The 14,425-nt window shown below is 33.6% G+C and overlaps 1 protein-coding gene across 3 annotated transcripts in view; it reads right to left on the bottom strand.

Moving 5' to 3' along the window:
* ATG3 (autophagy related 3) overlaps positions 1 to 14,425 on the bottom strand; it is a 32,436-nt gene that overhangs the window by 16,044 nt on the left and 1,967 nt on the right. For 2 of the 3 annotated variants that reach the window (XM_081797085.1, XM_081797080.1), the window contains exons 2-6: positions 12,358 to 12,399; positions 8,677 to 8,726; positions 5,670 to 5,740; positions 4,069 to 4,176; positions 494 to 543 (exon numbers count right to left, since the gene is read on the bottom strand). In XM_081797085.1, coding sequence (XP_081653211.1) covers positions 494 to 543; positions 4,069 to 4,176; positions 5,670 to 5,740; positions 8,677 to 8,726; positions 12,358 to 12,399 — 321 coding nt within the window. The remainder of the gene's footprint in view (positions 1 to 493; positions 544 to 4,068; positions 4,177 to 5,669; positions 5,741 to 8,676; positions 8,727 to 12,357; positions 12,400 to 14,425) is intronic. The other variant, XM_081797090.1, reaches the window with a different exon arrangement.

The raw sequence follows: 14,425 nt of genomic DNA, 5'->3' as shown, positions 1-14,425 counted from the left end.
TCATACAATAAAACCTAACTGATTTAGCTTCCACTCAGTCAAAATATGTATTTTGGATGATGTTAAAGTTTACCTTTAAGTTTTCAAAAACAAAAACTTCCACCCAAAATAGCAGTGAATTAAGAAACTATAAAATTTAAACAATATTATCATTAGCATCTAATCAGCAAGTACATAAACCTCAAAAACCTCGATTTACAGAACATCTGGTACTTACACGTAAGAATAAAAAGCTATTTCTTTTAAACTAGCCTAGTAGCCTTCCCAATTGGTGAAAATTAGTAGTTACAATCTCAAAAAAAATTTTTTTAACCATACAACAGACTAAGGAAAATAAGCACTGGGCAGCAGCAGTTTGGATATAGGAAAGTGAGAGAAGAAAAAAACAACTGCAATTTTAAAAAGCTTGAAAATAATCAGGTTGAAGAAGAATATATATACATGCAAATAACTATGTCATTGAAATTTAGAAATGTAACTAATTAACCAGTACCTTGCTCTCCAATGTAATCTCCTTAACTGCTTCAGTTATTCCTGCAATACCTGTTTAAAATTTAAAAAAATAACTGAAATTGTAAACATCTTCTATTTACCAGATTCAAGCAACATATAAGCACTTAAAATTACCTAAATTCTCACAACTTCTCTGAAAGGAGGAGACAATGTTAGTAGCATTTTACAAATGAACTCTAAAATGAATAACACCAAAAACACTTTTCAAATTGGAAAAAAAAAAAAAAACCAATGTGATATTTTACCATGATTATTCTACTCTATCACTCATTTACTATTCCTCATTTACTTTCCCAGTGTGAGTCTCTACCCAACATATTCATTCTCAAAGTGAACACATTAGGAGACTACAGGACTCGTATTTATTTTTATTCAAAACCACAATGAAATTTTCTCAAGAAGATATTAATGTTATTTGTTCCAGAAATCTAGGACATCCAGAAGTAGTAATACCACACCACATTTATATGGGGCTTTCTATTTTATTGTTTCCATAGCTTATTTCAGCCTTACAAACACTATCCTTTGAGGTAATTAATAAATCATTTCTCCCTATGACGAAATAAAGTCTCCAAAGATGAAATAACTTGAGTCTCACAGTTAGTGAAGAAATTGGGATTCAAATCCACATGTGCTAACTTTTAGTTCAATGTTCTGTCCACTACACCTCATTAAGCAACTACTTTGAACCTACTTGTCTCAATGAAGGTGGCACTATGCAGAAGGGGCACCACAAGTCAGCTAAATAATATTTCTAATTCAAAATACATGTCAGTGTTTTTAATTCAACAGTTCAACAGGATGAAATACACTAAAGAGGAAAAAAAAACACCCTACATACAAAATAAGCTTTGCCCCTTTGTTAATCTTCTAAAACCTTTATATATCTGTTCAACATCTCCAAACTTAGTAACTTACTTTCACTAAGAGAAAATGTGACAATCCACAGCTCTAACATAAAGCTTTTACTTCATAGTTTTTCTACAAATTACTACATAACAAATATGATTATTTCATAACAATAAAACCCAAATCTTGGCAAGCTGAATTGGTATTACAAAACAATCAATGAATCCAGTACTTAGATACAAACAAAATAAACCTCTTCAATCCATCTCAATATAATAATGTAGTAGTATTCCACTAAACTAGACTCTTCTAAAAGTAGGACATACTGGCAAAGAAAAGAAAAGCTCAAATGACTCTAATGAGGGTAATATTCTCAAGAACTGTGATGGTTAATTTTATGTCACCTTGGCTAGGTTATCATGTCCAGATGCTCAGTTAAATACAAATGTAGATGTAGCTGTGATGGTTATTTTGTAGATTTTAACATTTAAGTCCAAAGACTGAATAAAGTAGATTACTCTCTATAACGTGGGTGGGCCTCATCCAATCAGTTGAAGGCCTTATAAGGAAAAACTGAGGTACTCAGTAAAAAGAAAGAATTCTGCTTTCAGACTGTCTTCAGACTTGAATTGAAACAATCAACCCTTATCTGGGTCTTCAGCCTGCTGGCCAGTTCGTCCTATAAACTGCCATCTTGCTAGCTCCTGCAATCATGTAAGCCAATTCTCAAAATAAATCTATCTATACCTAATACCTGTATCTATATATACATCAATTTTTCTGTGTCTCTGGAGAACCATGACCAATACAAGGGCTAAGAGAAATAAAAGAAACCTATGAGAAGTAAAGATGAAGCAAAGAGAACTGAGGTGAATAAGGAACCAGGCACAAGACCTTCTAAGTCAACTGGAAGCAGTGTTTTAATCAAATCACAATATAGTTTAAACTAAAATTCTAAGGATATCTCTCCAGCAGGGCAAACATTTTTTTAGTTGTTGAATTTCTATAATAGATTTTCATCAATCCAATCACACTGATACCTATTTATCTCCATAACGAATGCCTCTGTAAATATGCACCTAGATTTTGAGTTAGTGATTATGGAACTGAATACAACCAGACATCAAAATAAGTCATTTACTTGACATCAGAAACACAGTGCTATAACTAATGGCTCTAGTTAGTCAACAGTTTCCTACACATGTGCTGCCCACATCTTCCACCACAGGAAAACTAAAGCAGAACAGCTGAACAAATTTGGAAAGATCAAAAAATAAAGAAGTCCATCTACCAGCACTCTCAGTGGGGGAAATAGGATGATTCTTTAAATCATTTTAAAAAGTTGTTCAATCCACTATTTTACCAAGGCCTTGACATTAACGTTAAACTCAACTCATCAAGAAACAAACAAGTTTCAAATCAAGAAGCCCAAGTCCTGAATCTATGCCTATATCATCATAAACACATGACAATGTCCCTTTTTAAAAGTAGAGGGAAAACTGACCTAACAAGGTACTTTTTCCTGTGCAGATTACTTAGCTCTCTGACTACTGCAGTGGGTCTCAGCCGATGGCAGCAATTTTGCCCTTCATGGAATATCTGGCACTGTCTGCAGGCATTTTGAGTTATCACAACTGGGTGAATACTACTGGCATCTAGTGGGCAGAGACCAGAGATGCTGCTAAACATTCTGCAATGTACAGAAAATGCTACAGCAAAGAATCATGCAGCCCAAAATGTTAGTAGGGCTAAGGTTAAGAAACCTTGCTCTAGTACTACTTCTGATATACCTGCTACTTTCTAGGACTTCGTGGGAGAAAACTTATTTTTTAGTATTCTAGATTTAAACTTAGAACACATTTTCTTCATTAAAACTAAGTCATAAATGGCATTTATATAACTACATAAATTAACTATTATAATTAACTAATAATTAAGTACTATCATTAATTTATAGTATTGTATATAACTATATTTATATAACTATGTGAATGCAGATTAGTATACGCTGCTATAGCTAAGTTAGCATGGCTAAGTTAATATAGCCATAGCAGCATATGCTAATATGCATTTACATAGTTATATAAATATAGTGGCAAAATAGGTTTTTAGGACTTGAAATAAAAAATCATCTTCAGGCTTATAAATAACTTCTGCAAACATACACTTACAAAAGGCTTGAATTTAGTCAATTCTTTTAACACAAATTTATTGAACAACTTCTGTACCAGATACTATGTCAGATACTGAGGATTCAACGGTGACTCTCAACCTATAGTCTTTCAACAAATAAATATTAAATACTTCTAAATGCCAGCTCTCTGAGTAAAATAAACATACATATAGTTCCTGTCCTAAAGCTTATCATCCAGCAATGGAATGACATGTAAATTAAGGAATTCTAAAGCAAAGTAGTATGCCTATGCAGCAGTTCTGTCTTTCTTTCTTTAGAAATAAAGAAAATGATATGGGTATTTTCAATTTGCAACTGAAGTAGCAGTACTATAGAAATTTGGTATACTCCAAGGGCATTTTTTCTTTTTTTCCAATTTGTCTTCCTGCTTCTTTTCAGATAAAAGTCTATTGGGACAACTGTACCTTACGTATCCTTTGTTTTTGTTGTTTTTAAATCAACGCTGTAATAAAAGATTGTAAAAACATTTAAGACAATTTAAATTAATATATGGTCTTCTATTTTCCTCTTACCTGTGTTATGATAAGTATCTACCCATCCCCCATCACCATCATCTTCTTCAATGATAGCTTCCAATTCATCTGAATATTCCATCTGTTTGCACCGCTTGTAGCATGGCACTATAAAATAAATGGCAAACAGTTACTAGCACATAATCTGCTTCCTATAAATCTATTAGAAAAAAGAGACAGTTTAGTCCATTTTAAGGAAATATTATATTTCACTTCTAATAAAAGTGACTAAAGAGTTGTATGCAGTCCACAGACACATTAATGACCACATTTATCTTTCCCTAATGGCTTTGTTAGAACACAAATAGAAAGGCTCTACTGGAAATTTTCTATGTATTCTTTACCCTGATGGTCTGTGAAGAACAGCAGGCTAGAGCCAGACATAACATTGTTCAACTTTAGGCTAATGAATACCTTATTTTAACAGCTTTACTCTCAAAACAGGAAGGCACCACCTGTCATTCTCAGGGGTGGTAGAGGTGACCTCCAGTTTGCAATGCTATAGTAACTTTTAATATGTATTTCATAATTCTTATTTAAGTTCCAGCTATTCATAATGGATAAGCCAGTGTAAAATTCACTAAATTGCTACATTTTACCATCTTACACAATATTGGAGCCAAGTTTTTCATACAGTACATGTGTCAATTAACAGGTATTATTCATATAAGCCTAAAACTTAACAATTATAATGTAAAAACATGATGAAATGGCTATTAACCTCTTGATTTAAAAAAAAAAAAAGCAGGGTATGAATGATCAATTCTAATAAAACATATGCTGTAGGAAAGAAAAAAACTGATTTGTTATATATATTTTCCCTTTCTGTTAATAGATAAATTAGGACAAAAATCAATGCACTTTATGTGGTTAGATAGGAACTATAACAACCTTCTGATGCTGTTTTCAGAATTAACTTCATAAATGACAAACTAGCAGTTTCAAAAACATTTTTTGTTCCTAAAGGCAATCTTTCAAAGACACAATCTTTAGCTTGGAACTTTTAAATGTCAAAGGTAGTATCAATTTCATTTTTCATGACAAATGTTTATGTCTAAAGAAGATCAAAATCAAATAACCAAAAAGTTTATAATTATGAAGTCAACTTTAAAAAAAGGCAATCAAAATTCCAAATTCCAAATTTGCTTGGGCCCTTTCCCTCCACATCTTAAAACCAGACCTTTTTGGCAAAAAGTAGTGACAAAAAGGAAGGAGGTAAAAATGAAATACAGAAAAAAATACTCTAGCAATAGAAAACCCAGAGTTTCATCAAATTTCCAAATTTCTGTATGGCTTCAAGCATAAATTAAGATCAGTAAATGCTAAGGTTTTGGGCACGTGGGTGGCTCAGTCGGTTAAGCATCTGACTCTTGGTTTCAGCTCAGGTCATGATCTCAGGGTCCTGAGATGGAGCCCCACATCAGGCTCCCCACTCAGCAGGAGTCTGCTGGAGATTCTCCCCTGCTTCTTTTGCTCTCTCTCTCTCAAATAAATAAATAAATCTTCAAAAACAACTTTTAAAAAAATGCTAAGGTTTTTTGTTTTTTTTTTACCACAACTCTTTGTGCAAAATTCACTAATATATGCAACGTAATTCTTACCATTTTTGGTGACCAAAAATTGTTTGCCTGTTGGTAGGTATGCCTTCACTTTCAATTCTTCCCCTGTAGCCCTTTAAAAAGAGCAAAAAGCACCAAAATATAAGAACTATTTTAAAAGGCAAAGACAGAACAGAAGATATCACATGTAAATATCAAAACTACACAATCCACACTCCTGAGAAAATTGTTTTAGGACTAGTTTTGGAAGGATGCCATTAAGTGATGTATGTTAGGGCATGGAAGAGCATAGCATTATAAGTGAAATGTACTAAGAGACGCAGAGAGACCTAAGAGAATTTAAATTAAATATTAGATAAAAAAGACAGAATATAGAACTATTAAGCAACTATTATGTTTGCCTCTAAACAAAAAGAAAATGTTGTTCCCTAGGGAGTATAATCTCAGACTTTTAATTCTCAAATACTGCTCATCTTCAGATCAAGAAGAGGCAGAAAAATATCTGTAGGACATTACATAACAAAGTAGGTGGTTGGCAAGATCCCTAAAATTGGAACGGAGAGAAAAAAGATGCTTTGAATCACAAGATGGTGATATTAAAAATAATGACTGAAAACAGAAAAAAAACCCCTTTCATTGAGTGTTTACTTAGAACTCTAACATGCATTATTTTTATTTACTCCTCAGAACCCTAAGAGGTGAGTAATATTAATATCCCCATTTTAGCTTAAAGAAGTCAGATTGCTCAAGGTCAGGAAACCAGAACATAGAAGAGCAAGTGAATCCAGGGCTCCTGCTCTTAAACACTACTCTCTCTGTGGGTCAGACCAGCTATACCACTTCTGATTTTTCATAGCTACCCTGGACTATCTTACTAAGAATTTGTTCAAAGATTCTTCTGTGGGTCACCTAATGGAACTGGCCAGAGCTGGAGTGGCATGTGTTATCTGTCACAAACATCTGAAAAAAACTTGGAGTCTATTGCCTTTTATCAAAGCTTCAGTCTAAAGTTTAAACCACAGGTACGAGCACAAGATAAAGCCAGAAAATGACCTACTATCTTAGTAACCTTCTAGGCCTCTTTAAACCATTCTCAAGTGTCAAATTCAATAATGACATGGCAATGCCTGAAGTTCTGAGTGAAGAATATACAATACTCTCATGATGGCATTTGTAGACACAAAACTGTAACATGGAAATAACCTGTTTCTAGCACTGGTTTAAAATGAATTGTTCCGGGGCGCCTGGGTGGCTCAGTTGGTTAAGTGTCTGCCTTCAGCTCGGGTCATGATCCCAGGGTTCCGGGATGGAGCCCCACATTGGGCTCTCTGCTCAGCGGAGAGCCTGCTTCTCCCTCTCCCTCTGCCTGCCGCTCTACTTGTGCTCTCTTTCTGTCAAATAAATAAAATCTTAAATAAATAAATAAATAAATAAATAAAATGAATTGTTCCTTTGGCCCCAGTTCAGCCAGAAGTGCGGACGCTGGAGTAGTGTATAACTGAGTTCTAAATTATTTCAACTATCACAGTTCATAAAGTGAAACTATAAACTACCTGCTAAAAAAAGATCCTGTCCATATACACATATTCCTGCAACAATATTATAAATCATATGTCTGAACTAATTAGACAAATAAGGACTATCACAAAGAAACCTGAAGAAATGTGTATCTATTATATTGAAGAAAATCCTAAATTAGTTCCTTTTATAAAATGGATGTTATTTTAAATTTTATATACCTCTTTGACTTCAAATACATAAAAATTATAGGCTAGAACAAAGCTAAATATAATTTTAATAGACAATTTATAATTTAAAAAAATCAATCACCCTTACTAAATCATCAGAGAGCTGCTATGATATTAACTCAATTTTAAATATGAAACAGAAATACATATAAGGAAGACAAGGGCATAAAAATAAATGAACCTGACATTTTGGCCTTTCTTGGTACATTAAGAAATAGTGTTCTAAAAGATAAAGCGCAATTGATAAAAAGCTGTAAAACAATTTTGGTTATGAGTCAAATATAAAAATTGAGAAGAGAATAGGCCACATCTAAAAGAGAGTTCCAACTTTGGCTTAAAATAGTTTTAACTATTTATACGAAGGAAAACATTATCAGTTCTAACTTTATTTAGAAACCCTGCTCCCAAATTAAAACTGTACCTTTCAACCACAACTGAAAAAGTGTCACTAAGGGAATTAAAATAAAAAGAAAAAAGGATATAACAAGTTGAACCACTTATATCCAAACAAGATGATAATTCCAAAACAATTCTAGCCTAATTAAAATAGCTCTGCCAGTATTGGGATCACTTTTTCAGCCAGTCAGGTGGTTTTACCCTAAGTACTTAAACATAATGAAACAGCATTTGTTTTAAAACGTTCTCTTATTATTCAGAATATTTAAAATATGTTATGAGATCTGCTAAGTTGCTTAAATTACTTTTTCTAAATTAACTTTTACAATAAAAAAAGTTTATGAAAAAAACAAAAATGTAAAAAGTCTATTACCAGCAGATTTCCAGTTACGGCCTTTAATGAGTATCATGAACTTTCCCTTTCAACTAATTCCTAAAGTGCGAGCATACTTTTGAACCTTATAGAAGGTCTTATGATTAAAAAACCTAAGACTTTGCAAAATATCTGCATTTATTAATGTTATAAAAATATTCAGTAAACATTTCAGTTTGAAAAAAATGAGCTGGTCAAATTTATTAAACTCTTGAACATTATTTTTTAAAGATCCACCACAAAATCAGACCTAGACACTACAGAGAGAGGGAGTACTAAAGAAGAAGTAAAGGCATTTATCTTAAAAATGTCTCTTATATTCTAACAGAGCAAAACAAAATAGGTATAACAGCCAATTTGTCAGCCTTTATTTTACCTTAAGTATCACTGGCACACTGCTTAACAGAAAAATCTACTAGAACAGAGTTAAATTGGTCATTCTAAGGTTCATGCCCTCATCCATTTTGCAAACTGCCACAATTATAAAGTCATACTTTTTACTAATTTCTATTCCTCACTCAAGATTACTTACCATTGCCATGTTGGACAGTGGTGGACTAAGTGATCTCCAGCTGCCACAAACTATTTAGAATTGAAAAGGAATATAAAAAAAAAAGGAAAAAAAAAAATTGAACATCACTGAGTGTAAGATGATAAAAAACCGAAGTGATCATCCTGTGTAAGCTTGATACCCAATAATCATACAAATGCAAACAGCACCAAACTTGCTCTACTAGTCTGATGATTTTTGATTATTACGCTGCAAAATTTTTTACATCCATAAAGTTTAAATTTTGCAAGAAAAAACACTGAGTGCTATTTATTTATTTTAAATTCAATTTTTATCATTGGATTAAATAATGCCAAAAGGATACAGTATTATGAAATGAATAAAGGTAATACTGCAGGATTTAAAATGTCAAAACCATTTTATGGATAAATAAGATGAAGACAGATTCCTGCTAGGGGCTTAAAATTCAATGAAGATCTTTGAGAAAAATTACTAAATAGATAAAGGCCTATGATGTAAGGAGTTTATGACATCACAGTGCACATTTCTCTCTCTTTTTCACGTGAACAAGAGTGAAAAATGTAATGCCAAACAATGGGGAAAGTTAGAAGCTTTTGGATTGACTCAGAAAATACCAACACAGTTAAGAAATTGAATCCTCTAACACCTTAGACTTTCTGGGCAGGCTGAACATTGCAAAAGTTTTTGTTTTTCTTCAGAAATCAAAAACAGACTCAGGAAGAAAGAGTTTAACCTTTTGCGAATTTCCATTATACATGAGCATGAACTGACCTTACTGTAAGACAGAAATCCTGCTTATTCTTGAGAGCAGAAAATGAAAGAAAGTCTCTTAAGCATGACTGCAGTGTCCCAACTCAGGCAATACAGACACATACTTTCCTAATTACTTCTATTTCATAATAGCTCTAACTTAAATTCATGTATTGTTCATGGTTAATTACACAGCAAAAAAATACAGTATCTTTAATCTTCTAATGTTTGTCTCAGAAAAGAATTTCTATATATAATACTCTATTTCCATTTAAGAGAGTAAAAATTTTATAAAATAAGTTTTCTAAGAGTAATTTCTTTCAAGAGATACATTAACAAGATTTAACAGCATATTCCCAACAGCAACTTTTCAAATGTTTCTATTCTTGTATTTTAAAGAATCTTATTATTATTTCAACTAGTTAGGTAAAGACAAAAACCCAAATAAAAACAATACTCCCTCCCAAAGTTTTAAGCATTTTAGGTCGTTGTAACCAAATGCTACCTTTAACTCTGTGGTTACCAGGAACTAATTTATCACCACCAAAAAAGTATTAATTCAACAAAATGCAAGCAAACAAAGAGTTAAAAATTTATAAATTCTTTAATGATATTGCCTTGTCACAAGACTCTAATATTTTATTCTCTGGCACCTCTAGTAGCATCTATTAAAAAAATAATAGGAGCACCTGGCTAGCTTAGTCAGTTGAGCATCAACTTATATCTTGGGGTTGTGAGTCTCAGCCCCACATTGGGTGTAGAGATTACTTAAAAAATAAATAAAATTTTTTTAAAAATAACAAACCACTAGAAGGAAAGAAAAACTATAAAAGAACATAGAATTGCACAGATAATTAGTACATGTGTATATCTGCCCTCTTTAACAGTGGCCATTATTGCAGGCTTCATATGCTCAAATGAAACAAAATGTAAGGCAGACTCAAATTTCTCAATTCTCAGTATCCCTTGCAGTAGCTTTCTCTCAGTGATTAAATATTATACAATACTGAATAACTCCAAGATAGAACCAGTTATTAACATTTTGGTCAGCAACTTTATCCTTCAAGCTATTCTACTACTAATACTCTACTTAAGTCATACATATGTATATTAAAGTAATTTTAGTCAGGCAATTCTGTATTAGATAATGCCTACCCCTCTTTTTAAACACAGTACTTCCAACAGCTCTCAATGAAAACACAGAGAGAGCTGGAGGATAAGAGCCAGAAGCCCAGAAACAGTAAGAGAAAACAAATAAATAGATCACCTCAGTAGATCTTTTATCCAAAGCAAATTATGTCTTGTTTTCCTCCTCTAGACTCATTCTAATCTAACTCAATCCCGTAACCATGCTCTATCTCAATCCAGCATTATGTGGTTGGTACCCAGCTAAGCTAGTTTTGCCTTGCATTTTTTTAAAAAAAGGAGTAAATTCATAAACCACTTAATGATACAGTTAAGTGTTATTCATTCTATGGTTAGTAGCTGTTTTAAAATAGCTTCAGTCTATCCAATGACCACAGACTTGCACCTCTAACTCCAACCATCTATTTACCAATTAGTCATCTTCCCATAGATAAAGCCAAAGAGTGCAAGAAGAACAGCATACTTTCATCCCTGCTCCTGATTTCAAATAGTTTTAAGAGCCAAGTCTAAATTACACCTCTGTTTGGCAAGAAAGTTAACAATATCAAAACTTAGTTTTATGTGGCATTCAAGGTATTAAACTCATGGTGCCTAAGGTAGAATAGGTCCTTTAGAGAATGTCTAGCCAAAATCCCTCATTTTACAAACAAGGAAACATGACTGTCAAAGCTTAGATTTGCCCAAGTCAGAAAAGGAGAAATTAAGAGAAATGGGCCTAGAAGGCAAATCCCCTATGTTCTTTCTATACCACCATGTGTCTTCATTAAAAATAAAGATAATTTTAGATAAAAGATCAATTCAGCGCACCATCCTCAGAACTCACAAAGATTTGGGACTCAAAAGATTCCATCACAATTGAAAACTGAAAGATCAGTTAATTCTTAGGCTTGAGGTCTTAGATCTGGCAATAGCCAGATCATAAAATATGCCCCAATTCAAAATGTTTCTTTCAATACAATAAGTAAAATTCTATTGCCAAATAAGTGGTATTTTTAATGAAAGTTAAAGGTGAAACTTAAAATAAATTCTTTGCTATTTATTAAGACTAAAAAATAAGTCTGATGCAACCATAACTATTCATGAAACTGGGATGTAAAAGGATGTTTAGAACATCCTTCTCTAAGGATAACAAAACAAACTACCTAAAGGAAAGAGAACACTTTTATTATATAGATTTGGTGATCAAGTAAAGTGATTCCTCAAATTATTCCTTCAAATAATTCTATGTTAAAAGTTCAATAAAACACAACTCATCTATAAAACAGACATCAGTTTCAGTATTAAGCAGATTCAACATTACTTGGTTAATAGAAAAAATGAAAGAATTGTGAGAAAAAAATCAGCATTAAGTATGTAGCAATAAAATATTTAAGCTAAATACTGAAAGAAAATTTAATATCCAAGCAGAGAGCCAAAGTTTCCAAATGAAAAGCCACAAAAACTCATGTTTGATATAGACAGAGGCAAGACAGCAGCAAACACCACAGAGCCCATTGTATAGCCTCAGTGTAACACAAATATGAGTGGAGGGTAAACAACCATCAGAATCTTTTCCATTCCCTCTCCCACCTCCATTTCTAAATAAAGAGGAACTATAAAGAAATATGAGAAGTGGCAAACTGAGACAGAAGTTACATCCTCTCTTATGGGAAGTAGAAATCCCTATAAAATTGCTAATATAGTCAAAAGAATCAAGATTGAAGTTTAAGATGTTTCCTTATAAAGCCAAAAAACCACCCAGATAAATATAAAATATAATAGCTTCAGAATATCTTTAACACTCACCTCTTCTGGGGTGATAACACCTGTTTCCTTAAACTTTGATTCCTAAAGAAAGCAAAAATAACATATTATTTTTCACTTTCAAATTAAAAATGTTTGTGGGCAAGTATTTGTCTGGCACCCTTCCAGGCAACAGAGCACGTACAAAAAAGAATCTATTACTGGTACCTGACCCCAAGGAATATACAAGTCTAATGAAGGTAACTGACATGAAAATAATTACAGTGCAATTTGATCAGTGCTATAATAGAGCAAAGCTCTTTGGAAAAACATTAAGCCTTACAATGATTTTGTGAAATGACCAAATATCTTTATTTTACAGAACAGTAAAAATGTCTTAAAAATGTTTAGGGAAATTTTACTATTCGGCCAACATCTCCAACATCTCATTTCAATTGAGTAACACTAGAAAATCTAGAAGTCATAAATCATTTAATCCTTTCCCATTATTTATTTAATTTTTTAAAAGATTTTATTTATTTGACAGAAAGAGACAGGGAGAGAGGGAACACAAGCAGGGGGAGTGGGAGAGGGAGAAGCAGGCCCCCCGCGGAGCAGGGAGCCAGATGCGGGGCTTGATCCCAGGACCCCGGGATCATGACCTGAGCCAAAGGCAGACGCTTAATGACTAAGCCACCCAGGTACCCCAATCCTTTCCCATTATTATCTCCAAGATATTGATACAATATTTTCTCCTCTAAAGCAAAGATGCTATTTACCAAATATTTCTAAATTTTAAGTTAAATGTTAAGATTTTGTAGTACAGTCTACAAAAATGAAAGGATTCATTGATGAACATCATTATTCAACAAGTATTTACCAAATAACCACTATGTGTCAAGCACTATTTGAAGTAAGGGGGATATAGGAGTAGGTAAAATAGACCAAACTCAGCCTTGTCCTCATAAGGAATTTAAACTTTAGTGGAGTGAAAAAGCCAAATGGTAATGAAAACCACAAGGAAAAAAATGAGGCAGCTAGGAAACTGGTCAGGGGTGGAGGGAGAGTGATGGCTATTTAAAATAGGATGGTGGGGTGCCTGGGTGGCTCAATTGGTTAGGTGGCCAGCTCTTGCTTTCTGCTCAGGTCATGATCTCAGGGTCCTGGGTTGGAGCCCAGGGCATGGCGCCCAGGGCATGGCAGGCTCCATGCTCGGGGCGGGGGGAGTCTGCTTGAGGATTCTCTCTCTTCCTCTCTCCGTCTGCCCCTCCCTCCTCTTGCTCACACACGCACTCTCTCTAAAATAAATAATCTTAAAAAAAAAAAAATAGGGGTGCCTGGGTGGCACAGTCGGTTAAGTGTCCAACTCTTGGTTTCGGCTCAGGTCTGATCTCAGGATCATGAAATCAAACCCTGCATCAGGCTCCATGCTGGGTGTGGAATCTGCTTGAGTTTCTCTCTCCCTCCTCCCCACCTCTCTCTCTAAAATTAAAAAAAAAAAAAATCGAAAACAAATAAATAATAAATAGGATGGTTAAGAAAACAAAGGTTTCACTGATAGGTGACTACTGAGCAGAGACCTTAAAAAAATGAACAAGGCACAAGGCTGTAAAAGAGCACTTTAGGCAGATGGTACACCGAGTACAAAAACCTGAGGCAAGAGAGTATTTGATGGAGTAACAATGAGGTCAGACTAGCTCAAGTAAAAGTGAGCAAGGAACAAAGCTACATTGCGATTAAGGGCCTCTATCCATCAAGTAGCAGCTTGAAGATCATTGTAAGAACTTTGGCTTTTACTGTACCTTGACTTTTCTTAATTTCTACTTGCTAGGGTAAGTCATTGTTTTCTTTCCGAAGGATTTAGTTTTTCCTTCTTATGTCTAGTAGGAAACTACAAGGATCCTCTCTGTAAATAGGGACGGGCAAGGAGAGGGTCAGTAATTCTGCTTTCCTTATTACTGAAAATACATACTGACAAATATATACTGACAAACTAACCCTTTCCAGTTTGGAGAATAAGCAAAATGATTTCTCAAAACATAATTCTGTTATAAGTTCGATAAAATACAACTGGCCAATAAAACAGAAGTTTTTTTTAAAGACTTTATTTATTTGACAGAGAGAGAGAGAG

This window comes from Leptonychotes weddellii, chromosome 1 (genome assembly GCF_054177405.1).
Source record: "Leptonychotes weddellii isolate Sample4059 chromosome 1, ASM5417740v2, whole genome shotgun sequence".
Lineage (NCBI taxonomy): Eukaryota > Metazoa > Chordata > Mammalia > Carnivora > Phocidae > Leptonychotes > Leptonychotes weddellii.
This window is presented reverse-complemented; position numbering and strand designations above follow the sequence as displayed.